This window comes from Cucumis melo, chromosome 8 (genome assembly GCF_025177605.1).
Source record: "Cucumis melo cultivar AY chromosome 8, USDA_Cmelo_AY_1.0, whole genome shotgun sequence".
NCBI lineage: Eukaryota > Viridiplantae > Streptophyta > Magnoliopsida > Cucurbitales > Cucurbitaceae > Cucumis > Cucumis melo.
In genome coordinates, this window is record NC_066864.1 from 25,172,565 (window position 1) to 25,198,373 (window position 25,809).

The following is a 25,809-nucleotide window of genomic DNA, read 5'->3' on the forward strand; positions in this document are numbered from 1 at the left end:
CAATTAATATTGATTTCTACTTTATCATTTAAAATTTTTGAGTTTGTTGACAATATGGATATAGTTATTGTAGTGTCCATGTTTACAAGTTTTGTTTGTGTTAGGTGGAGACATCATTGTTAATGAAAATTAGAGGTATTTAAAAATAGTTAAGTATCATAAAGAATGTTATAATAGATGTCCATTATATCAATTATCCATTATGCTTAGTGTCGTTGCATGTTATGTGTCATTCTCCTCTACATTCAACTCCTATGTCATGTGTCTTGAAGATATCAACCATACAATTTACTCTAAATTGCTTAAGTCTCTAAAAATTGATTTTTTTGTGGATTTTGAAGAACACACATTGGTTGAAACTCCAAAATAATGGGAAATAGTGGAGAGTTTCATAAATTTTCTTTAAATTCTTTCTTTATTACTATTTATTTTTATTATATTCCATTTTTTATTTATTTTACTATTATATTTTCTCGATTTCTGAGTTCCAGTTGTGTCTCAATTTTATAGTGATGGTTATTAAATAAGAAATTTTGGTCAATTAAATTGTGTCACGTCATCACAGTAAAATTCTGATGATTATAATTTGATTGGGTTTGGGTAGTCAAAATTTTCTCATATCCAACCCAATTCAAGCCCTCGATGAAAAATTGGACCAAAGAAATAATGGGCTCGAGCCCGCTAAACAAGTGGGTCTGAGCCCGAGCCCACCAAGAAAATGGGCCCAAGCTCAATAAGCAAATGAGCCCAAGCTCAAACCCAACAAGCAAATGGACCCAAGTCCACCTAAGCCCATGAAAATTCTCTATAAATAGAGACCTTTCTATTCATTTTTGGATCTTTGGTTGGAGGGAGAACTAAAGCTCTGAAAAATTGAAGATTCAAATTTTAAAAAGCTCTCAAAACGTGCAAGCTTTTATCAACATTGAGATTATCATCTTTTGAAAGATTGAAGACTTGGAAGATCAAACTTTCCTTGAATTCCAGAAGATTGAAGCTCGAATTGACTTGCAACTACAACTTCCTGAAGATCGAAGATCAAAAAGTTCTAAGTTGAAATTGTATTTGAGAGAAAATGAGTTTCAATGACACTTTATATAACCTAATTGAAGTTGAACTGTGGAAAAAACGGTCATAAATGTCAAAAAGAACATAATTTTGGCGGGAAAATGAGGAATTTTTCTGGTTTAAAGAATTTATGTCATAAATTTATGACACTTTTTAAATGTCATTAAATATAAATAATACAATAATAAATATTTATTTTGTTATAAAATAAATAACCAAGAAACTAAATAAGAACAATGCAACAACATAAAGAAGAATAGAGAAGAGAGGAAAAGTAGAGACCAACTGAACTCAATTGTGGTGTGTATTACAAAGGTACCACACTTCTCTATTTATAGGATATATCATGGTATGAGTTACATTATGGAATTCAATGGGATGAATATTACAATATGGAATTGAATGAGAGTTATATGAAAATTGTAACCTATATAGGGTATGGATATATACATTTATAATATATCATTTTATTTACAATACTCCCTTTTAGATATCCATATTATATAAATAAATGTCTCGATAAAACCTTACTAGGAAAAAAACTCGATGGGAAAAAATCCTAGAGAAGGAAAAAGAGTAAATCATTTTTATACATTAATAACTGTCTCACTGAAAACCTTGCTAGGAAAACCCAATGAGAAAAATCATAGTCAAGGGAAAAAGAGTGCAGTATTCCTATTCCTTAAGGGCAATATTTCTACTCCCCTTATGAATATATCACCTGAGTTCTCTGAGTCGTTGCATTCCAATATTGTGCAGTAGCTTTTCAAATGTTAATGTGGGCAATGCATTTATAAATAAGTCTGCCAAGTTGTCTTTTGAAGAAATTTGTTAAACACTGATGTCATTATTTTCTTAAAGGTCATGTGTATAGAAGAGTTTTGCTAAGATATATTTTGTTCTATCTCCTTTTATATACCCTCCTTTGATTTGTGCTATACATGTGGTATTATCTTCAAATAATATTGTAGGTAAATTATTACTGAAAGACAAACCACATGTTTCTCGAATATGATGAGTCATTGACCTCAACCATACACATTCTCTACTAGCTTCATGAATTGCAAGAATTTATGCATGATTCGATGAAGTGGTTGTAATGGTTTACTTTACAGATCGCCAAGATATAACAGTTCCTCCACATGTAAATAGATAACTTGTTTGAGATCTTGCTTTGTGTGGGTCAGATAAATATTCAGCATCTGCATAACCAACTAGATCAAAGTTTGATTTATTTGAATAAAACAAACTCATATCAATTGTCCCTCGAAGATAACGAAGTACATGCTTAACTTCATTCCAATGTCTTTATGCTGAAGAAGAATTATATCTTCCTAATAAATTTAATGAAAATACTATATCTGGTCTCATGTTATTAACAAGATACATTAGTGCAGCTATTGCACTATGGTATAGTACTTCAAGACCAAGTAATTCTTCATTATCTTCTCGAGGTCGAAAGATATCCTTTTTTTACATCTAGTGATCAAACCACCATTGGAATGTTCAATGGGTGTGCTTTGCCCATGTAGAATCTTTTTAAAATCTTTTTTGTATATGTCGATTGATAAATAAAAATTTCATCGGTTAAATGCTCGATTTGCAAGCCAAGGCAAAATTTTGTTTTGCTAAGGGCCTTTCATTTCAAATTCCTTTTTAAGATATTCTATTGTCTTTGAAAGTTCTTTAGGAGTTCCAATTATATATAAATCATCAACATATAAAGCTATAATCGCAAATCCTGACTGTGATTTCTTAATTAAAACACATGTACGAATTGGATTATTTTGATAACCTTCTTTCAATAAATATTCACTTAAGCGATTGTACCACATTCATTCTGATTATTTCAATCCAGATAATGATCTTTGTAATTCGTTCTGATTGGTCTACCACGTTTTTGATGCAATGTTGATTCATTAATTGTATCAACTTGCTGAGTTGGGATTTCAATTCTAGATAAAACATTTGCAACTGGAATATATGACTTGGTTACTTTCTTAGTATCTGTAAATGCATCTGGCATTTGGTTTGCTACACTTTGTAAATGAATTATCTTTTGAACTTCTAGTTCACATTGCTTTGTACGATAATCTAAATGAGACAATAACGATACATTCCAGGCAATTTCATTTTCCAACTTCTTAATTCCTCCCTCTAATGTTGGAAAAATTGTCTCACTAAAATGATAATCAGTGAATCGTGTAGTAAATACATCTCCGTCAGGGGTTCAAGATATCTAATAATTGATGTGGATTCAAATCTGACATATATTCCTAACCTTCTTTGAGGTCCCATTTTAATACGTTGTGGTAGGAAAATTGAAACATATACTGCATAACAAAAAATTCACAAATGATAAATACTTGGCTCCTGGCTATAAGCTAATTATACTGGGGAATACTTATGATAAAATGTTGATCTTATGCGTATAAGTGACGCTACATGCAGAATAGCATGACCCTATATAGATAATGGAAGTTTTCCTATCACAACTAATGGTCTAGCAATCAATTGTAAACACTTGATAAATAATTATGCCAGACCATTTTGTTTATGAAAATGAGTTACAGGATGTTCAATATTTATCCCAATTGACATGCAATAATTATTAAATGCTTGGGATGTAAATTCACTAATATTATCAAGTCGAATGTTTTTTTTATTGTATAATCAGAAAAATGTGCTTTTAATTTGATTATTTGAGCAAGTAATCTTGCAAATGCAAGGTTTCGACTTGATAATAAACACACATGTGACCATCTCCTTGATATGTGTCAATTAAAACCATGAAGTATCTAAATGGTTCACTTGGTGGATTGATGGGTCCATATATGTCACCATGAATCCGTTCAAAAAATGTAGGTGACTCAACTCCCACTTTTACTGGTGATGGCCTAATAATTAATTTTTTTAGAGCAAGCAATACATGATAATTCATTGGATTGAAGAATCTTTTGGTTCTTTAGTGGATGTCTATGAAAATTTTCAATAATTCTTCTCATCATTATTGACCTAGGATGACTCAATCAATCATGCCAAACAATAAACATATTTAAATTCATGAACTTCAGGTTCATGGTTTTTCATATGCTTTAATTACTCGTATATGAGTATAATATAATCCAGAAGAAAAAGCAGGCAGTTTTTCCAATATACGTTTCTCATGTGAAACAATAAATGTAATATAAAGATATTCTATATTATTTTTATTGTTAGTTTCAACATGATAACCATTTTGACGTATATCTTTGAAACTCAGTAAGTTTCTTTTTGACTAAATAGATAACAAAGCATTACTAATTGTGAATTTTGTTCCTCTAGGCAAAATAAGGTTTGTTTTACCAAAACCTTCGATCAAGATTGTAGAACCTGATATTGTATTGACATTTCCTTCAAGCATTGTCAATGTAGAAAAATATTTTTTTACTTTTAAGTATTGTGTGTGTAATTGCACTATCTGCCAAATAAAAGTCTTCATTATTCATCTTTGAGTCAGCCAAAATATAAGAATTGTCCATAACTCTTCATTAAAAAAACGATTACAATAAGTCTCTTGGTAAAAAGAAAAAAAACCAACATTGAAATGTAAATAATGTAAATAAACTGGTAAATGTTAAATAGAAAAAACACTAAAACATAATACAAATATTAGTTTTGGACATTATCATAATTAAAAGAATATTTGCTACTCCTTCATTAACATCATTTTTCTCTTCAAAAAACTAAAATAAGTTCGCCACATCTAAATGGGTCATGTTGGAAGGGTGAAATAATCATCTTGATAGGCAATGTTTACTTCCACATTCTTCCCTTTTTCCTTCAATGAGGCTTGATAGAGGTCGACTAAGTGCTTGGATGTACAATAAGTAAGAGTCCAATGACCATTCATACTACAACGGAAGCATTGATTTTCACCACTTTTAATTTTCTTATTTTGTGGAGTCTTCCTTCTATGATGATCATTTGTGATTTTCTTGAAATCTAAATGATTATTACCGCGTAAAGTATAATTACTTCTTTCTCTACCACGGTCACAACCTCGGCCAGGACTACGACCAAGACCTCAACCTTGACCATTAATATTATTTGAAAATACAACATTTGCTTCAGGGAATGGTATTGCTCCAATTGGTCGAGATTCATGGTTTTTCATTAATAACTCATTATTTTGTTTAGCCACAAGAAGACAAAACCTCTTTCTCGATATTGTTGTTGTAAGAGCATATTCGAGACATGAAATGTTGAAAAGGTTTTCTCTAACATATCTTCATCAGTAACTTTTCTCTGCATAACAATAATTTTGAATAAATTTTAAATAATACGAAATTTTAATCACTTACTGATTTAAAATCTTGCAACTTTAAGTGCATTCAATCATATCGAGTTTTAGGAAGAATCACACTTTTTTTATGATCATACCTTTCTTTTAAACTTTACCATAGTTCATATGGATCTTTTACTGTAAGATATTCAATTTTTAGTCCCTCATGAAGATGATGTCGATGGAAAATCATGGTTTTCACCTTTTCTTGACTTGAAATCGTGTTTCCTTCTTTAATTGTTTCTCCAAGATTCATGGCATCCAAATAAATTTCAACATCCAACACCCATAATAAATAATTATCACAATTGATATCAAGAACTAGAAATTCTAATTTGGCAAGACTTGACATTGTAAAACTTTTGCAAATGATAAAATTGTAGAGACTCGTGCTAATAACGTGTTATAAAATAAATAATCAAGAAAAAGAAGAATAGAGAAGAAAGGAAATAGATAACAATTGAACTCAATGTGCTGTGTATTACAAATGCACCACACTCCTCTATTTATAAGACATATCATGGTATAGGTTACATTATGAAATTTAATGGGATGAATGTTACAATATGGAATTGAATGAGAGTTATATGAAAATTGTAATCTATGTAGGTTATGGATATCTACATTTATAATATATCATTATATTTACAATATATTTCACTTAATTTATAAAATAACTTTAGCTTTTTTTCCTCTCTTCCAACCGATACCTTTTTCCCTCTCTCTTTCCACCTAATACCCTTTTCCCTCTCCCTTGCCTCACTCTTTCCCTTCCTTTTCACTCAACCTCGTTATCGACGAATAGATCAGCAGCAGGTAAATAGAAAAATGTCGACAAACTCGAACGAAGAGGGAGATTTTTCAACGGTGGAAGTTACTAGCAAACATATCAACAAGTCAGAGTCAGCAAGTCATCGATGGTTTGTCAATGGGTGGCTTTGTTTCCTATCTCTCTCTTTTAATCCTTCAGAATTTATGATATTGTCTATTCAACCTCTCTATTTTCTAATTTGAATTTGGGCAATGGTTGTAACTCGAAAAGATGGGATATTGATGGAATTTATAAGATGTACACCAAATGTTTGCTTTTAAGTATTGAATGAAAAAAAAATATAAATTTAAGATTTTTTTTTTTTGTTGATCTTCAACTTGGTTTGTTTAAATTTATATATGTTAGATTAACGTTTAGGTAAGTTTGAAATCATGTTGAACTGTTTTGAACTCAAATAAAGTATGTTAATTCAGTTTTTAACATGGTTTTAGCTTGTTTGTAATTTGTTACTAGCTTGAGCTAATCAACTAAGGAGAATTATTGGATTTAGTTGATTTTGGATAATATTATCGTTCTTAAACATTCTCTTAATATATGTTGATTAAGTTATTTGAATTATATAGTGTAAACGTAAACACTGTGTTTGTTGTTTAGACTTAAAAGGACGTTGTTGTTATTTGTTTAAGGAAGTAGATTTTTGGATTGAAAATTGTGGACATCAATCTAGGTAAGTAGTTTCCACCTACCTACCAAAATACATATTCGACTATTTTGGTTTAAAGTATATTTTGTATCCTTTTAGTCTCATTGAAAGTGTTTTCTATGCTTTAAAAGTGCACTTTTGTTAATGATAAGTAATAACATACCTACAACTATTAGTAATAATATTTTTGAATATAGAAAAAAGAAGTTGAAACTATTTAAAAATATTTTAAAGGGACATTTTAAAACATGTTTTTCAAATTTTTTAGTGAAAATGTTAATAAAGAGCAAAAAGTTTTTTTAGAAAATTCAACAATAAACTAGCATTAGGAGTATATATTAAAATGTGTTAATGAGATGTTCGAAAAATCAAGTACTAAAATTAAATAAATTAAAAAAATACGTAAACTAATATAATATTTTAACATTAACATATCATCAAACAATATATTTATTTATTTATTTTGTAGATTCCACGTTATTCTTAAATGCTACTACTTTGACAAACAATGAATGGAACTAATATGAGATACATAATTTGTTATTATTATTTTCTCTAAATCTAGTATAGATATTCGAACTTTCAACCTTAAAGTTGGAGCATGCGTCAAACCCATTCTTATGAACAATGACAGATCCATAAATTTTATACAAGGGGACACTATATAATAAACACACTAAAAAATGTCAAAAATATATTAATAGTTACAATTGTCCTCATAAGCTATAAGATAATTATTCATCCATTGATCTCCCATTCGATTATGCAGTCGAGTCTTCACAATGTTCATAGCATAAAATGTTCTCTTTACAGTAGCTATTGCAATCGATAAAATCAATGCCAATGTGAGCAATCAATAAACTAATGGGTAGACTTTATCTTTTTTCGAAACGATAATTTTCACTAGAAGATAATTTTTTACACGATGGTTTACATTTGATTACTCTAATCCAAATGATTTTTTTTTTCAAGATTCTTTATACACAATATTTTATTGTTTTACACGATCGTTTACTTTTTTAAAACAATCTTTTACATTTTGCTACTCTAATCTAAATGATTTTTTCAAGATTATTTATACACAATCTTTTATTTTTTTTACACGATCGTTTACTTTTTTTTAAAGAATCATTTACATTTGGCTACTCTAATCTAAATGATTTTTTTTTTCAAGAATCTTTATACACAATAATTTTATTTTTTTTACACGATCGTTTACTTTTTTACACAATCGTTTACATTTGGCTACTCCAATCTAAATGATTTTTTTCAAGATTCTTATCTGTTAGATTTTGCTATTTTTTTACATAGTGGTTTAGATTTGGTTAACAAAATGTAAATGACTTAAAACAAAATAGGAAAAGAAAAAAGATAATGGAAAGAAATCACAGCGAAAAATAAAGGAAAAGTAGAAAGACTATGAAAAAAAATCGGAAAAAAAAGAAAATAAGGAAAACAGAATAAACGACGTAAATAAAGAATTAAAAAATAAGAAAAATGATGGAAAAAAAATCGCACATGAAAAAAGGAAAGAAGAAAGACGATGAAAGAAATAGCAGTAGAAAAACGATTTCATCGCGAGGAAGAGAAGAAAGATGGAAGGGTAAACTTGAAATATTTAAAAAATTGCTAACTTTTGAGTTTTGTTACACGGGCCGTAAATAGTTTGGTATTTTGTTACATTTATGAAAGTTTCCTGTATTGAAACATAAATTTCATAGTTTTAAAATTATCTGATCGAGATAAATAATAGCCACCAAAATTGTTACACTTTAACTAACAAAAAATTCATAAGGCAAGATGCATTTTCGGGTCATGATGTTGAATTTAGTCCATTAAATTTTAAAAGAGACACTTTAGTCTATATAGTTTATGAAGTTTGATATAATAATTCTAAATGGTATCAGAACAAATTTACTATTGGTTGACCTAACACAAAAACAACATGGCATTAAACTTTTACTTTAAATTATAGATAGAAAAAAACGTCACTTTAAACTTTCCTAGCTCATCATCATTTCCATTTCACCATTATTAAATCAAAAAATTAAATGTTATGTTATTTCTTCAATAAAACGATTAAGTTGATTATTTAGAATCATTTCTCAAACTTTAATAATTAAAATGCCTCTTTTGAAACTTTATAGACTAAATAAACGTAGCCTGAGGAATTAAAAGTATACTTCATCCAAACTCATACTATCAATCTCGAAATTAGAAATTCAATTTTCCCGTAATAAACATAACTTAAACAAATTTCCAACTTCACATATTTTGAGGGAAAGAAAAGCATACACTCATGGAAGCAAACATAGTGGAGAGCTGGAGTAGCATAAAGAAACAAATTAGAGATGCACATAACAATATGAAGTATAAAAGGGTGTGGCAAATCAAAGAACAATCGCTAACAATATTTTATCATATTAAACTTTCTATTTTTGTTATTATTTGAAATTAAAAAAATTAATAATATATAATTAAAAAAAAAAAAAAAAAAAAAAAAAAAAAAAAAAGAGACGTAACAAAATCGTTCGTTCGTTCATCCATTCTTAGTTCTGGAATCGTTAGCCAAAAATGGAGCTACCCACCGATACTATGGAGATTCCTCTCCTCAATTCTTCTTCACGAACCACTTCCACTTTTCAAGCTCTTGCAAACATCATCGTCTCCGTCGTCGGCACCGGCGTCTTAGGCTTGCCTTTTGCTTTCAGAATCGCCGGTTATGCTGCCGGATCCTTCGGCGTCCTACTCGTCGCCCTAGCTACCTACTATTGTATGCTCCTTCTGGTTCGTTTCCTTTTCTTCTTCTTCTTTTTCTCTCTCTCTTTATATTTTACTCAGATTCATAAAGCCCTCTTTATTTTGGTTTGATCCATTTGTTATGCTCCGTTTATGAAATTGGATTCATAAACCTTTCGTCATTGTTGTAAGGTGTAGTACTGTGTTGGCCTGTTTGGCTAATTCTATTTTTTCTGAATTCGAGAGAATTTTTTAGGTGCTTCTACTTCGGTTTCTTTCTACATTGTTAACTTATGAACATTGAACAGTTGGAATCATGTTGTTTGCATAAATGTTTGAATTATTCATTACTGTGTTTGATTCCTCGAAAATGCTTGTTTTTCTTCGTATTCACTATTGAAATGTTTGAATGCTGTGTTAAATGTAAATGTTTGAATTATTGTGTTTGATTCCTCTGAAAGCTATTATGTTGATTTGATATATGTTTTTCTTAAGTATCTTTTGTCTGCCTTGTTAACTATTGAAATTGAATGCTGTTGTTTGGATTATTGTTCTTGATTCCTTGGAATGCTATTTTGAAGCTGGAGTTCAGTTTAGTTTCCTCGTTTATGTAAGATCATCCACTGTTTGGGTGATGAAATTGATCAATATTCATAAGCTTTCATGGTTACGTAAGGTATATTATTGACCTATGGCTGTTTGGAAAATTAGTTTTCTTAATCTGAGAGAATTTATTTGGTGTTTCTACTCCACGTTTCTTCTTCTACATTGTTAATTAACAAATAATAAGTTTGAATGTTTGGATTATTGTGGTTGATGTCTTTGGAAACCTTTTTTTTCTGAAGCTGTAGTTCTGTTCAATCTTTTTTGTCATATAAGGTGAAGTGTAGGGAGAAATTGACGTTACAAGGACGATCCAACGAATCAAAAACATATGGCGATTTGGGATACATATGCATGGGTAACAAAGGTCGATACCTTACGGAGTTTCTCATTTTCTTTGCTCAATGCGGAGGCTCGGTGGCATACCTGGTGTTTATTGGTCAAAACCTTTCATCTGTATTCCAAGGTCATGGCATCCCATTATCATCCTATATATTTTTGATAGCAGCAGTTGAAGTTGTGTTGTCATGGATTGGAAGTCTAGCTGCTTTAGCACCCTTCAGTATCTTTGCCGATATTTGTAATGCAATAGCAATGGGAATAGTGGTGAAGGAAGATATACAAAAAGCCATAGCTGGTGGAATTTCTTTTAATGAAAGAACAGCAATTACATCGAATTTGCGAGGTTTGCCATTTGCCGGAGGGATGGCAGTGTTCTGTTTTGAAGGATTTGGCATGACATTAGCTTTGCAGTCCTCTATGAAAGACAAGGCTGCATTCCCAAAAGTTCTTGGTCAGGCTCTTGTTGGAATAACCATTGTGTACATTTTATTTGGATTCTCTGGATACATGGCTTATGGTGATGATACCAGAGATATTATCACTTTGAATCTCCCCAATACTTGGTCAACAAAAGCAGTTCAGGTAATCATCAATTACGGATGGGCAACTAATTTCTTGGATTTTATTCTTCTTCCTTGGTAGTATTTAGATAACTTCTCGTTCACTTTCCATCATACCATCCTCTAGATGAGGTTTCAGAATTAGACAAGAGGAAGCCCATTTTTGGTCTTGTACTCATTCACGTCTTTGATGATTAATTTAAACTTATGACAAGATCCTCTAGGTAGTAAATTATAAATCATTAGCTAGCTCGGTTGTAGCTTTGTCATTATGTCACTTCACATGTTACTCGTTGCAAGATGGGCATGTATTGTCATTTTCATGTAGTTGTCCTTGTCTCTTATGCATGTGCCACTGACTGAATTTATCTCTTTTATTTTCATTTTTAATGGGTGGATTAGTTTCTTTGATTTGAGGTATTGTGAATGACCGACGGGAATATCGTGCATTTACGCCTTTCTGCTCGACAGTTGAATTATTTACTGGACTTCAACACAACCATTTTTTTCACAAACAAATTAATGAACATTCAAAATTGTTCATCAGAATCTTTCTGATGCCATCAGCTACTCTAAAAACTAAAAAGCATGGATTTTAGAATTCTGATATGTATCTCTTTACTTGAATTACATCTATATGACGTTGGAGAAACATAGAGCGGATTTTCTGACTAGAATTTTAAATGTTCTTTCAGGTTGGATTGTGTGTGGGTCTAATTTTCACATTCCCCATAATGTTGCATCCAATTAACGAGATTGTGGAGGGTAAGTTGGCACAAAGCAACTGGTTCGAGAAGATTGAAGACAACGATGTTATATTTTTAGGAAAACGAGCGCAGGCAGCAACATACATGAGTCGGGCGGTCATCGTGCTTGTATTGGCAATCTTGGCTTCGTTTGTTCCAGGTTTTGGTGTTTTTGCATCCCTTGTGGGTAGTACAATATGTGCTTTAATCTCATTTGTTTTACCTGCCATTTTCCATCTTATGTTAATGGGTTCTTCTCTATGCTTAAGCCAAAAAGTTTTGGATTCTTCCATTTTGATATGTGGATTGATTTTTGCAGTTTATGGTACTTATAATTCTCTTTTTGGTATTTGAGTTGTCATTTTTGTAAACTTAAATTACACATTTTACTAAAAATGGTTCGTATACTTTCCATTTATGTGTATCATTTGAGTGTTTGAATTCTCTTGCTCTAATGGTTGGATTAAAATATATATATTATTAGAAAAAAATAAATAAAAATTATGAAATTTTAAAGGATCATCGGTTCATGATTCAAAGAGTGGTAATGATGGGAGGATTGGATATATTCAAAAATCTGTCCCAAATATTTTTTAAAAGTGTATATAAAATTCATTTGATCCAAAGATTAAGAAGACTTTTTTTTCTTGATCAAATTTGAGTGACGTTGAAAATCAAAGGCTAAAACAAATGTGTTTAAAACTTTGAAATTAAAATATTCATTATAACATTTTTTTTATTTTTTTTACTGAAGTATAGCTCTAATTATCTACATAAAAGAAGAAGTTAGGATATAAATTTTGAAATACCTAAGTTCAAATGTGAGTCCTAAATTCCAATTCTAATTGTTTGGTAAGACGATAGACTTTATAATATTCTCTTATATTTTCTATTTTATCGGTGTTTAATAAGTTCAATTCATTTATGTAGCTTTTTAAGCACATTTGGAAAGATAATAAATTTTCTTAAATAATTATAGACGATTAAAGATATTTTTTTTAATTACAAAATTAATAAGTAAAACAATTTTAAAAACTTAGATTAGTTTAAAAGCTTTTTTTAAGAAACTTGGTTCGTGGGGTTGAATGCGTTGATGTTGTATTTATGTTGATTCGATGTCATCTGGTTCGATCTCTAGAATTTGATATTTGATCCTCTGATTCTCTCGCTTGAATGCTTGTTTGATCCTTTGATTCTCTCGGCTGGATGCTTACGCTTGATTTGAGGAAGCGAAGCACGTGATGTTCTTGAAGTTGGAGTCTTGGAAGAAAACTTGTATCTTCGAAGAAGCTTCAATCTTCGTTCTTGAAATTGAAGACTTCGAAGAAAGCTTAGATATTCAAAGGAGCTTCAATCTTCGAATTCTTGAAATTGGAGTCTTGGAAGAAAGACTGTATCTTCAAACGAGTTTCAATCTTCGAAAGTGTTCTTGAAATTGGAGTGTTGGAAGAAAGTTTGTATCTTCAAAGAAGGGTGATCGACTTCAGTAGTTCTTGGGAGAATTCTCTCTAGATTTTGTGGAGTGAAAAATTTTCAACCCCTTCAAAAGATAACTTAGAGTTTCCTGGTGGGCTTTTATGGACTTAGGCTAGTCTGGTCTATGGACCATAGCCATGGGCTCAATCACATGCATTTGAGTCATATTTAATTTTGGACTCAATTAAGCTTATTTTTTTTTGCTCAATTAAATTTTAGCAAAGTAAATAATATTTAATTGAACCAAAATAATTAATTTGATCCAATTGGCCTGATAAAGACACGCGACATCTAGTCCAATTTGTCTTTAAATTTAATTTGAGACACATGTCAATTTTTAGTTAATCCCAAATACAATTATTTTAGTAAATGATGTGACAATTTTTAATTGATTCCAAAATTTCTTATTCAACAAATGCCCATTTCTAGATTTATGCATATATGAGTGGGTGAATCTCGAAAAGATAAATTTAAAGTCCAAATATGAGTTTTTTTTTTTTTTTTTTTGCTCAATTTGACATATCCAATTAATCAAACTATGAATTTAGTTTGATTTAAATTTGAAATAAGGGTCGGGATATGGCCAATCCTTAAAAGTTTAAGATTTTATCTAGAATTTGCTTTAATTTGAGGATAAAAATTTGAGTTTGATGATGATTTGATTTTTTTTTAGATAAAATTTTGGAATCATATTTTAGTTTGAGATAAGAATAAGGTTTCTACCATACCCTAGTTTATAAGAATTTGGAATGATCAATTTTAATATTAGGATAAAATGACCAAATTTATTTTTAAGATAAATACGAAATCTCAATCTTGGATAAAGTTGGATTTATAGCTACAATTTAAACTTGAGATAAAACAAATAGAGGTAAAATCTAAATTTTAATTTTAATTTGGAGATAAAATCTAAACTTTGAAATATTCAAATATATTTAATTATCTCAAAATGTGGAACTCGATATTTTATTCCAAAACAACATAAGATAATTGAATTTTAATTTTATTTTAAAAATTAAAATATTAAAATATGTTTGAATATTTCAAAAGTGGAATCCAAGATTTTATTCCAAAATAAAATAACATAAATTAATTGGATTTTAATTTTATTTATTATTAAAAAAATTAAAACTTTTCCAAATCCTATTAGGAATTAGATTTGTTAGCCTTATAAATAGACTCGTACCTTGATCATTCTTTTTTCATCAAGCATAACAAATGTACGGGAGAAAAAAAAAACTTCTCTTTTCTCTTTTTATTTTTTCTTTTTTTCTTTTTTTTTAATAATAATTTTTTTTAGGAACTAGAGTTGTTGTGCCTCTCTTTACTTCTAGACACATCTTCGAAGGGTAAGGATTTTTTTTTCGAAATCATTTGTATAAGTAACTCCGCCGTTAGTGATCCAACTTCTACTGGGGGACGATCGGGGTTTTGCCGTCAGATCCACCGGCCTGGTAGGAGTGATTGGGCATTCTTGATATATCATTATTATTATTTATATATTTTATCTTTTTATTTTTATTTTTATTTTTATTTTGTGACCTTCACTTCCTTTATGCATGAATTCTACTTTTTGCCATGGTGTATTTCACCGAGTATTCTGATTCGACCAAAAGGTGTTTGATTATCCTAAAGGATGAAAATCAATCTTGGATAGTGGGATCATTCTCCCTGTGAGAGAAGGGGCATTCGAGAATATCACAGACTCTCAAATACTCAAAGACAATTTCATTCTTTTGCCTAAATGGTCTAAGGAAAAGTCTGTAAATCCAAAATCGCCTTTAACATCTTGGTTCCTTGAATCCTCGATCCATAACAAGGTTCCAAATGAAAATCCAAAATCGACATTGGGTCGTCGAATGATAAGCGACTCAAAAATTCGTTGGGGCACTGTGCTCAAAGTCCATGGAGAATTTTACTTTCTCATTATTGGGAATGGTTAGAGCTTGTTGTTGCTAGAAATACGGCAATACTAAAAAGAGCTCGTCTATTCGATGCTGTGATGGCTTCCATGTACACATATGATTGCAATAGCGATATTGTTCGGGCTTTTTGCGAGGCATGGTGTCCTTCAACGAACACCCTTCACACCTTGGCTGGTGAGATGTCCATCTCCTTGTGGGACTTATGGGTATTAGGAGGACTCCCTATTAAAGGTAAATTTTATGAAGAAAACATTCCCTGCTATCAAGACTTATTAGGATCTCCTGATACATGTCCAAAAAGTTGTGAGCATTTATTTACAGCTTATTATCACATTGCCTCCCAACGCATGGATCACTTTCAAATCCATGTGAGCGAATGGATCTCTTTCTTGGTAACGCGATCTGAGGTAAAATATCCGAAGCCACCAGCCCGAAAGCCGAAAAAAACTTCTCGTCCCCGCTCAACACATAATCCAAATGGAACTCCCATCAAACGTCCTGACTGGTCAGAAGTTGAACTCAATCTATTCCTTGATTTAGGCGTTGCAGAAGAACACAAGGATAAAACCTATCTGGCGGCATTTCTCTCTTGCTAGCTGTGTGTGTTTGTGTTTCCTGACAAACAAAATTCCCTTCGTCCGGAGGTTTTTAAAGTTGCTAGCCTTATGGCAGAAGGCGACACCTTTAGCCTTGCTATCCCTATTCTAGCCAATATTTATAGCGGCCTACGCCAGATTCATGATTGTACTTCATCACTTGGTCATTCTAATGCATGTTTTCCTATTCACTATGTTCATGGGTGGCTTGCCCTTTACTTCAACACCTATTATAAGGCCCCTACTAGTCTTAGGGGTCCCCGTATGGTTGAGTTTTCCGGTGAAGGTGGGGCCAAATACTATACTAATCTTGAGGCTCGTACGCATATTCACATGGAAAAGTATGTATCATGGCACGCGTGTCTTCAAGCAAAAAATAAAGATGAACTCTTAACGGATGATGGAACATTAATTCATTGGAATGCTTCATTCTTTATAAGCATTCGCTTTTGTTTTCTATTCTCACAATATGGATCCTCTACGGTTATTGAACCTTATAGTCCTTGTCGTTTTGGCCGACAGTTTGGTTTTTATCAAGACGTGCCGTATGATTTAGGCAAGAAAATTCCCAAAGCTAATCTTGCCAACGTACGCTATCATTGGATGATTTGTGTCCGCGAGAGCACGCTTTCCTAAGTATACCTTCTTGCGCCTACCCTCCACCCGTGCAACCATCTTACGTTGCACTATAAGACTTGGTGGCTTGCAAAACACGGTGATTACCTTCAAGACGGATTGCAAAATTTGATAGATCGTCTCACTCCCCTTCTTATCAAATCCAAAACCACTAAGAAAATTGAGCATAATCCTGATAGCGGAAATAAAAAAATATGCTCCTCTAAACTTGAGGAACAACCCGTGGAGAAGGCTAAGAAAGGTACAAAATGTCTTGTAGCTACTTCGACCCCTTCTGCACAATTTAAATTTGCTGCTAGAAGTGTCGCTAACAATGTGCGTAAGGATCTTCTCATATTGACAACCGGCAAACGTCCTTCTACACATACTGAAGATAGCCACAGCAGCAATGATGATCATCATTGGAAGAGACCCAAAAGGCCTGACAAACAATCAATTGATGATGAAAAGCCTCCTATTGAAGTTCTCGACGTTGCATAGTTTTTTGACATCACCTCCCCCATGGTTTCTTTTCATCTCCCCTTATTCTTCTTCTTCTTCTTTTTTTATATACCCTTTTGTTCTCAATCTCATTTCTTGTTGTGAACCTTATTTTGCAGTCTTCTTTAGGTGATCATGTCTTAAAGATTGAAGGAACCTCAAAGCCAATGGCGAGTCCAGAAAACCTTTCTGCAAGTGAAAACTCTAAAACGCCTATAGGTGTAACTGCTATGTCGACCTGTCCTCTTGTGACCAAGGCGTCCCCTCAACGAGTAGGAGGAACAACTGCTGACATTTCTCATCTTTGTGCAGACAACTTAATTTCTGATCTCCGACGAAAAAACTGCCATAACCTTGTGGGAAAGCTTACGACAGAAGATCATTCGTACCCCTTTTAATCGAGTAAGTAGTCTTGAACCAGAAATGCGTAAGATCTTTGCTGCAATTGCGATTAGTGGCAGCAACAACCTTACCTTTTTAAAAGAACTTGTGGATGGTTACTTCCAAGGTGTAGAGAACCATAATCAAATGTGTTTCTCAATTTTGCTCCAATCAACTAAGGATGCTCAATTAATGGAGGCGAAAGGTTTTGTGAAGACTTTGCGACTTGATGAGAACTGTATATTGGAGGAGACAAGTACTGTCCAACGCCGCCTTGCGCGACTATCCGCCAAAGAGGCTAAACTAGAAGCAAAACTAAAAGTGGTACGGACAGAGTCCACCAAACTTTCTGACATAATTTCTAAAAATGAGATAGAGCTAAAGCAGAAGCAGCATGAGATTTCAAAGACTTGCGAGGAAATTGACAAACATGAATGTGCCCCCATCATTGAAGATGTTGATGCAAAAATGTTGTCGGCACTCCGTGAATCTTTAAAAAACACATTAGAAGAGCTTAAGAACCTTAAATGGACCCCTTGATTCATCGCCTCCTTTTATTTATTCATTTTTTTGCTATTTTAACTTTCGAATTAGAAATTTGTAATAATTTTTTTTACTATTTGATCGCTCAACTTTTCGTTTTCCTTATATTTAATACAATTTGTCGTTGCCCTTTTTTTATTTAATTGGTATTCATATATATATTTGGATTGTTTAGGAGTATCCATGATAAATGATGCTCTAATTATGGCCTTAGCTCAAGGACCTTCTTCTTTCTTTTTTCTTTATACGATTGAACTTAGATCTCTTTAAGTCGCCTATGTACCCTTTATAATATATGGATCAAGTCATAAGCGTAGTTCAATTTTTTTATTTTACTGGACTGAACTTAAAGTTTCCCTTAAGCTGCCTACGTACCCTTTATAATATAGGGATCAAGTCAAAACGTAGTTCAAAAGTTTTTTTTTTTTTACTGGACTGAACTTAAAGTTTCCCTTAAGCTGCCTACGTACCCTTTATAATATAGGGATCAAGTCATAACGTAGTTCAATAGTTTTTTTTACTGGGCTGAACTTAAAGTTTCCCTATGTACCTTTTATAATATAGGGATCAAGTCATAACGTAGTTCAATAGTTTTTTTTTTACATAATGACGTTAAGCATAAAATTTCTTGAGAAACTTGTCGTTGATTGGGCCAATTTTTAATCCATCTTGATCAACAATCTTGTACGCACCATTTGTGTAAACTTCTTTGACAATATAGGGTCCGTCCTATTTAGGTGTAAACTTATTCCTCGTATGCCTTGTCGTGATGATAGGTCTTCTTACTGCAAGCACTAAATCACCAACTTGAAATGATCGGGGCTTTACATGCTTGTCAAAAGCTTTAGACATTCGGGCTTGGTAACATTCCAATGCTTGCTGAGCTTTTAATCGTTTTTCAATACTTCTTTGTAAGAATCTATGTTCCTCTTCTTACTTTAATGACATATTTATTTTGTATTGTCATTTATTCACAATAAAAGTTGAGCAGGGTTGGAAATGATTCTCTTGTAAACCCTAGTCTTGCTATCTCTTTATTTAAAGTAAATTTATTGAACCTTGCTTGTTAATATTGTTATACTGCTTGCTATACAAAATTTGTTAAAAGTTTGAAGGGAAAAATAGCTAAGTAAGAAGGCCAAGAGATATAAGAATTAAATAGCCTAAATGTTGATATGTTGCAATGCTTAAGAATATGATCAAAGTCTTTAAGTAAGGGATAAGTGACCAAGCAAGGGTTGACAAGGCTTTGAAATGTATGGGTAGGCGGCTAAGAAGAGGAGATGTATTGAAAATCAGCTAAGTATGTAAAGAGTGCTATGTGTCAAGGGCATAATTGTCCAAGGTATTATTTACCTATGGCCATATGCCCGAATACCCTCAAATCGCTTTATCTTTATGTATTAAAAGTAGTCTAGGTTAATTCTTTCGTTTTCGTGTCGCCGAGCCATAATGTGACATTTCGGCTTTTTCATATGCAAGCTTGCCAAGGCCAAAAATCTCAATATGTACTATAGAGGGTACATGAGTAGTCGCACCCCCGCCGAGCCTTGTCGCACTCTTTGCAAACTAAACTTTTTATTTGTAACTGACAGTCTTCAATGCTCACTTTTATGATGTTTTCAACAATTTATTTTCTCTCTCACGTTTTATAAAACCATTTTCTCAAGAACGTGAAGGGAGGCTACGTCATACCGCGAGTTTGTCCGCGGATTTCGAATTTCGAACGGCTGACTTGTTGATCGAGTTAAACAAGTGCCGTACAATCGTGTTGAGAAGTTACGATTGTGACAAGTGGTATCAGAGCCAAATCGGCTAATTGACGATAAAACCGAAACATGTCGTCCACGAATCCATCGGGCAAGGCCCAGAAAGACCGACTAGTGGAGCTAAAAGAGCAGATGCTCTACCTAGTCGAAGTTCCCGACTCCATCCGCTACTTGGAGTCTCGTCTCGACGAAATTTCTGAGAAAACTGATACAATCGATACGGTAGCTGGCTGTGTCGAAGGGTTACCGATACAAGAGTTGTTGACAAGAGTCGACATCCTAGAAACAAACATAAGCGTCGGAAGAACTGTTAACTACGAGCGTGGAGACAGTTTATCAGGCTTTGCTGCCCACATGGAAGAACGTGTCAACGAGCTAGATAACTCTCAAAAGACACTATTAGAGATGATAAACGGCATGTCGGAGGATTTTAGAGTCACCCTCGATGTCGTTAGGAATGAAATCGCAGACGTGAACGCGAGGCTGAATCTCACGATGCGAGCAATGGCAAACCAAGCTCCGGCTGGAGGAGCAATTTCAGTTAGCAGAGTAAAGATCCCGGAACCAAAGCCCTTTTGTGGGGTAAGAGATCCAAAGGCTTTAGAGAATTATATTTTCGACCTTGAACAGTACTTCAAGGCTACAAACACCGTCACCGAGGAAGCCAAAGTGACATTGGCAATGATGCATCTGTCTGAAGACGCCAAGTTGTGGTGGAGGTCCCGATACCTGGACATACAGGAAGGGCGTTGCACAATAGATACTTGGGACGCCCTGAAGAAAGAACTCTGCTTGCAATTCTTCCCCGAGAATGTGGAAATCCTTGCTCGACGAAAATTGCGCGATCTAAAACACACTAGCAAGATTCGAGAGTACGTGAAACAGTTCACGGGGTTGATGTTAGACATTCGCGATATGTCAGAGAAAGACAAAGTATTCTGTTTTGTCGAATGGCTAAAACCATGGGCAAGGGCCAAGTTGTATGAACAAAGGGTTCAAAACCTCACGTCAGCGTATGCAGCAGCCGAACGATTGTTCGATCTGACAAGTGACTCTCAAGATGTGAGACGTCACCAAAGTTCCTCACCTGGAAGGAACAGGAATAGTCGTCCGAGTTCTCCCAAAGCTGTCGAGTGAGACGAATGTCCTGGTAAAGACCGCAGATCTCACCAGTCAAACACAGAGAACACATGGCGAAGGCCGAATAATCGGAGCCCACCCAAACGTCCCCTCAGTTGTTTCATATGTGGGAAGCCACATCTGGCAAGAAAATGCCCGAATAAAGTCGACTTTCATGCGTTTCAGGCCTCATTAATCGCGAATTCAGATGATAAGTCAAATCAAGCTGAGGACGAAATGGGTCAGATAGATGGGGGCGAAAAGACTCGAATAGGGGCCATAAAATACATGTCATCTCTCCAGAAAAAGTCAGGGGAGAGACATGTACCAACAAAAGGGGGCTTACTGTATGTTGATACCTGGATTAACCAAAAACATACTAAGAGTACTATGGTTGATTCCGGTGCAACTCATAACTTTATAACAGAGGCAGAGGCCAAACGTCTAAGGCTCCGTTGGGAGAAGGATTCAGGAAGGATGAAGGTCGTGAATTCCATTGTCCTACCTATCGTCGGACTGGTGAAGCGAACGACGATAAAGTTGGGAGGATGGAAAGGCCCCATAGACTTTGTGGTTGTAAAGATGGACGACTTCGATGTAGTACTGAGAATAGAGTTCCTTCTTAAACATCAAGTCATACCAATGTTGTCAGCAAGATGTCTAGTGATTACTGGATCTTTTCCCACAGTAGTGCAAGCAGATATTCGTCAGCCCAGCGAGTTTAAAATGATATCGACCATGCAATTAGAGAAGAGTCCCGCCCAAGAGGAACCACCATCTGCGGCGATCCTACTTGGGGAGTTGGGAAAATTGGGGGAGACAGCCCCTAAAGACACTCTGTTTGTCCTGGAGAAGTGCCATGGTGTGATGCCAAGTAGTTGGCCCAAGTCCTCGTCGATGCGAAGGAGAACCGACCATGGGGTAAGTCGCCATCAAAGGCAAAAGCACATGCGAAGAATGCTTATCGCATGGCGCCGCCGGAGTTAGCCAAACTTCGGAAACCATCGAAGATGTTGTTGAATGCAGAATTTAGTAGACCTGTACAAGCTCCGTATGGAGTCCATGTCCTTTCCCTGAAGAAGAAGGACAGAAGCCCACAACAGCGTATGGACCGTCGTATCCAGAGTAAGCTCACAATTCGGTGCAAATATCCACTCCCCATGCTCACGAGGCGGGTGGACCGTCCACGTGGGGCGAAGTATCTCTCGAAGTCAAACATCCGACCGAGGTACTGTCGAGTAAGAACAACGAAGGCAAAGGGACTCGAGACAACTTGTGTCACTAGGCATGAAGCATATGAGTTCCCCGTGGTGCCACTGAGTCTTATCGATGCCAAGGGAGGAAAGTGTTGTTTTGTGCAGAGCTAGATAAACGCGCTGAGTCATGTGAGGGAGTGTCACCAAGGTGGGTTGTTGAGAGAAGAAGACACTCAGTGGAGTGATAACCTCGAGTGTCAGGCCATCTTCAATGGTTTGAAGCAAGCCATGATCAAGGGGCTAAGTCTTGGGGTCGTCGATACGACCAAGACTCCCAAAGTTGAAGCCGAGCAATTCAGCTGTGTGCTCGAAGAATATCTGCATCATTGTGTTGATGGAAGACAAAAGAATTGGGTTCAACTGCTGAAGGTAGCCCAATTCGGTCATGGTGCTCAAACAAACTCACTGATCAAGAGAAGTCCGTTTGAGATTAAAGGTAAGAGGCATTCTGTATCGCCGCCGCTTGCTGATGGTCCTAATGTAGGGGACAACCCTCAAGATCACAGAGTTGAAGAGGAACGGGGACAGATAGCCGACATCGCTCGAGTGTGCCTAGAAGAAGCTTCAAGGCCGATGGTGGAGGGGGTAGATCGAGAGCGATGCCCTCTTGAGTTGGAGTGGATGACCAAACTTCCAATTAACGGTACAACAACGCCGTATGATTATCTGTCAACCTGGACCTGGAGGGAGACAGAGAAGTCAAGGAAGTCCTTGCAGACAGAGTAAGGACTGGTAGAAGGCCCATGAGGGAGACACATCAATTCCTGGTGAAGCGGAAGAAGCCCCTCGTGGAGGTAACAAGGGAGGACATGTCGAAGACCGTGAAGCGTGGACGTAGAAGATCGAAGAGCTCCAACTTCGCTAGTTGACGAGGACGTCAACCGTTTAAGTGGGGGAGAATGTCAAGGACATAATTGTCCAAAGTATTATTTACCTATGGCCGTATGCCCGAATACCCCCAAATCGCTTTATCTTTATGTCTTGAAAGTAGTCTAGGTTAATTCTTTCGTTTTCGTGTCGCCGAGCCACAATGTGACATTTCGGCTTTTTCATATGCAAGCTTGCCAAGGCCAAAAATCTCAATATGTACTATAGGGGGTACATGAGTAGTCACACCCCCGCCAAGCCTTGTCGCACTCTTTGCAAACTAAGCTTTCTCTTTGCAACTGACAGTCTTCAATGCTCACTTTTATGATGTTTTCAACAATTTATTTTCTCTCTCACGTTTTATAAAACCATTTTCTCAAGAAAGTGAAGGGAGGCTATGTCATACCGCGAGTTTGTCCGCGAATTCTGAATTTCGAACGGCTGACTTGTTGATCGAGCTAAACAAGTGTCGCACAATCGTGTTGAGAAGTTACGATTGTGACACTATGCAACCTTGTTATACCAAAATAACTTCTATGCGACCAAAGTGGTGGGTGAATAAGGCGTCAAGAATGGTCATTTGAATGTCCTAGGCAACCAAGGTAATGTGTGCTAGATGGCAACGACAAATCATCTAAATGTGTGTTGTAAGCAAGCAAATGGCTTAGGCAGTAAGCCAAAACAAATGACAAACCTATATGGTCTTAAGGAGGTTGGTCTAAGCGTTGAAGCAACCTAGATAGCATGTCACCATGTGTTGTGGGCATTGAGACATGAAGAAGTACAACCTTAGGCAAGCTAAGTTTGAAAGTTAGACATCCAAAGGTGAGTATTTAAGGCAAGATCGTTGGTCGTTTGAGTGGTTTACAGATGGCTAGTCATGGATTAGCATAGTATTAGCAAGCAGGAGGCGTTGAAACAAAGCCATACAATATAACTTATTTAAACTTAACTTTAGACGAGGAAAGCTTCTATTTTACTCATGCAAATTAAGTGTTTTTGGTCTTAAAAGAAAGCTAAGAGAGTCTATTTTTTTATGAGGGCTACCGAAAATAGTGAATTTGAGGAAGAATTGTTGAAGGAAACCATAGAAGGTTAGTTTTCGAAGGAACATTGAGCAATCTTTAAAGATTTAAAGACAGCTAAGGGAATACTGGGAGTTTCAATTCAATAAACAGATTCTTAGTTATGAAATTTTTAAGTTAAATCTGGAAATTTAACTTGCATAAGAGGTTCAAGAATCTGAGCAATTAGAAGGGTCGTTGGCAAGGCGTCAAAACACTGTGTGTGGCTTACGTAGATAAATGCCTTTAGAAGTGTCAAGAGTGACACAAGACAAGCCCATCGCATAGCCATGCAACTAGGCATGCACGCGGCAAGGTGTCACATGACAAGGCCTGCAAACGCGTTAAGAGCTATATGATAAGGCTTGTGCGTACATAGTAGGCATGCAACAGGGTCATTGTGAGACCTGTGACTCAAAAGAGGGGTAAAACTCGATCTTGTTGGGGCGAGAGGAAAGATGGAATGCTTTTGTGTAAGGATCTTGGGCAATCATGTGAAATCCCAAGCAAGATTAAAGGCAGAAGGTTGATCTCGGGGTAACCTCGTTGCTTGTTCGACTGAGATTGAACGTAAAGAAGCAAATCTAAGGAGATCTCGGGCCATCTCAAGGATGAATCCGGTCGAGATTGAAGGTAAAAGAGGAAACATGAAGGATCTTGTGGCAGAGTTCGACTGAGACTGGAGGCAAAAAGGTTAAGTGTCTTGGTGTACCGAGTTAAGAGAGAATCAAAGTTAGCATTTCAAGGGAATGTCTAATCTTGAGTTAACATGTGTAAAGTGTAAGTAGGACGTGGCAAGCTAAAAGGGGCTTAAGTGGTGACTAATTAGGTTAAAGGATTAGTATAAATAAGATTGAAAGGATCAAAGAAGGCGTTGTCATTATGTTAAATTGCCGAAGAAGTACTAAGAGTTGAGCTGCTTGCTAAATAAGCTAGGCGAGAGGAGGAAGTGAACTAGGTTTTCTAAGAAGAAGAGAATAAAATATTTTTGTGAGTGACCTTATAATTAAAAGAAGTATATATTTTTGTGAGTGACCTTTATAAGCAAAAAAGTATTTTGTGAGTGGCTTTCATAAAGAAAATATGTGTTTTGAAAATATTCTTTCTAAGTCTGTAGTTATGCATAACATGATCTGTATATCTATATATTGTTGTGTTGATGTTGATATTGACGTTATTTGAAAAGAGAAAACTATTGATTTCTATGTGATGGTTGTGATGCTTGTGTTTGAGTAAACCATTAGCCTTATTCCTATCAAGTGAGTTGCTATTATGTGGTGTGCACATAATGTGTAAAGGCGGTGTGGACAACCTATGCAACGAGAAATGAACCAGGAAAATTCTTGGATGATGTCGATCGAGTGAACATCACAGTAGTCTAAACGCAAGATGCCAGTGAGAGTGAATCCCAATAATCTTGGCATAGGGAACAATTCATGTTCTTGGTGGAAAGGAATAAGAGGAAGCTAATGTGTGATTTCTGTGATTTATGAACTAAGGCATTGAGAGATTGTGTTTATGAAAATAAAAATGAATTCATGTGACTATAGTATATCCCCCAAAAGGTATTTCTAAACTCCCACTCACTATGTCTTTGACTTACGTTTTAAGTTTCACTTCTCCAAGTTCAAGGCTTTGAGGCTAAGTAAAGAAAGGTAAGGTGGGTTGCTTTGCGGTGAGGTGAGCAAGCTAGATGTTTGAGTTGAAGAAGTTGTACTAGGCGTAGAAGGACTAAAGTTTGTGTCTTAAGTCTTGTTGTAAAGAAAGCATGAATTCTGTTTGTACTTGGCGTAAAGTGTCAACTTAATGAAGAGAAGAACTTGTGTTTATTCTGCTAACA

General features: G+C 34.8%; 1 protein-coding gene across 1 annotated transcript; it reads left to right on the top strand.

Annotated features, from left to right (window-relative positions):
* Nucleotides 1-9,397: 9,397 nt before the first annotated feature.
* LOC103485964 (amino acid transporter ANT1) lies at nt 9,398-12,281 on the top strand. The gene is made up of 3 exons (XM_008443742.3): nt 9,398-9,654; nt 10,486-11,133; nt 11,807-12,281. Exons 1-3 carry the CDS (start codon nt 9,442-9,444, stop codon nt 12,209-12,211), a joined length of 1,266 nt encoding a protein of 421 aa, XP_008441964.1. The 5' UTR covers nt 9,398-9,441; the 3' UTR covers nt 12,212-12,281.
* The last annotated feature ends 13,528 nt before the right edge of the window (nt 12,282-25,809 follow it).

What these genes read in the sequence shown, in the direction of transcription:
- LOC103485964 (XM_008443742.3), top strand. Translation starts at nt 9,442, where the DNA reads ATGGAGCTACCCACCGATACTATGGAGATTCCTCTCCTCAATTCTTCT. An exon ending in ACTATTGTATGCTCCTTCTG is followed by an intron (nt 9,655 to 10,485) that starts GTTCGTTTCCTT and finishes TTGTCATATAAG; the next exon opens with GTGAAGTGTAGGGAGAAATT. An exon ending in GGTCAACAAAAGCAGTTCAG is followed by an intron (nt 11,134 to 11,806) that starts GTAATCATCAAT and finishes ATGTTCTTTCAG; the next exon opens with GTTGGATTGTGTGTGGGTCT.